This window comes from Photinus pyralis, unplaced genomic scaffold (genome assembly GCF_008802855.1).
Source record: "Photinus pyralis isolate 1611_PpyrPB1 unplaced genomic scaffold, Ppyr1.3 Ppyr1.4_LG4, whole genome shotgun sequence".
In the NCBI taxonomy this organism is placed as follows: domain Eukaryota; kingdom Metazoa; phylum Arthropoda; class Insecta; order Coleoptera; family Lampyridae; genus Photinus; species Photinus pyralis.
The window spans coordinates 39,816,753-39,817,399 of NW_022170511.1; the positions used below are offsets into that span (position 1 = coordinate 39,816,753).

Below are 647 nucleotides of genomic sequence, written 5' to 3' on the forward strand. Positions count from 1 at the left end.
GATTAACGTATTGTTGTCCTTCTAAGTATTTTGCTGTGCTTCAACGAAACTGCCCAAAAGTGACCAAAGCAGAAAGATCCTGTACAATGTGTCTTGTCGTTCCTTAGATGAAATCTTCCACAGAACAGCTGTCCAGGATTGTATGGTCGAAGATTTATATGTAACCCATTTTACTTGAAATATTAATCCTCAAATGTGTATAGATGACAACAGTGACATTTTATGATGAATGGCACTTTGTCATGCACGAACAAGGACTGTAATGACTTCCTGGCGCAGAAGAGGCCTATAGTTCATGTCCATGCTAATACCTACTGCAAACTCCATTCACTGCTTTTAATATAGCATTTCTAAGTTTCACTTTTTGCCTAATTTGTTATTATTGACATTAACTCACTGTTTGAACAGTTTGTTTTCATCGATCAGAAGACGTGCGACAATTCGACATGATACCTTAATTTTTTTAGACGCCAATATTTTGTTTGACATCAATCACCATAATTTAGACAGCTACCTACTGCTTGACTATCATGATCACGTATTTTGCTGAGTCACTGCAATACAAATGAAGCAATAAATCTTAATAAAACATGAACCCGAATTTGTGACATATCCGAAAATGTCTGCATAAGAATGAGTAACTATAG

General features: G+C 35.9%; 1 protein-coding gene across 1 annotated transcript in view; it reads left to right on the forward strand.

Moving 5' to 3' along the window:
- The window catches only part of LOC116169132 (lachesin-like), a 137,184-nt gene extending 136,921 nt beyond the window's left edge, over positions 1 to 263 (forward strand). The window contains exon 8 of the mRNA XM_031485159.1: positions 204 to 263. Coding sequence (XP_031341019.1) covers positions 204 to 263 — 60 coding nt within the window. The remainder of the gene's footprint in view (positions 1 to 203) is intronic.
- The last annotated feature ends 384 nt before the right edge of the window (positions 264 to 647 follow it).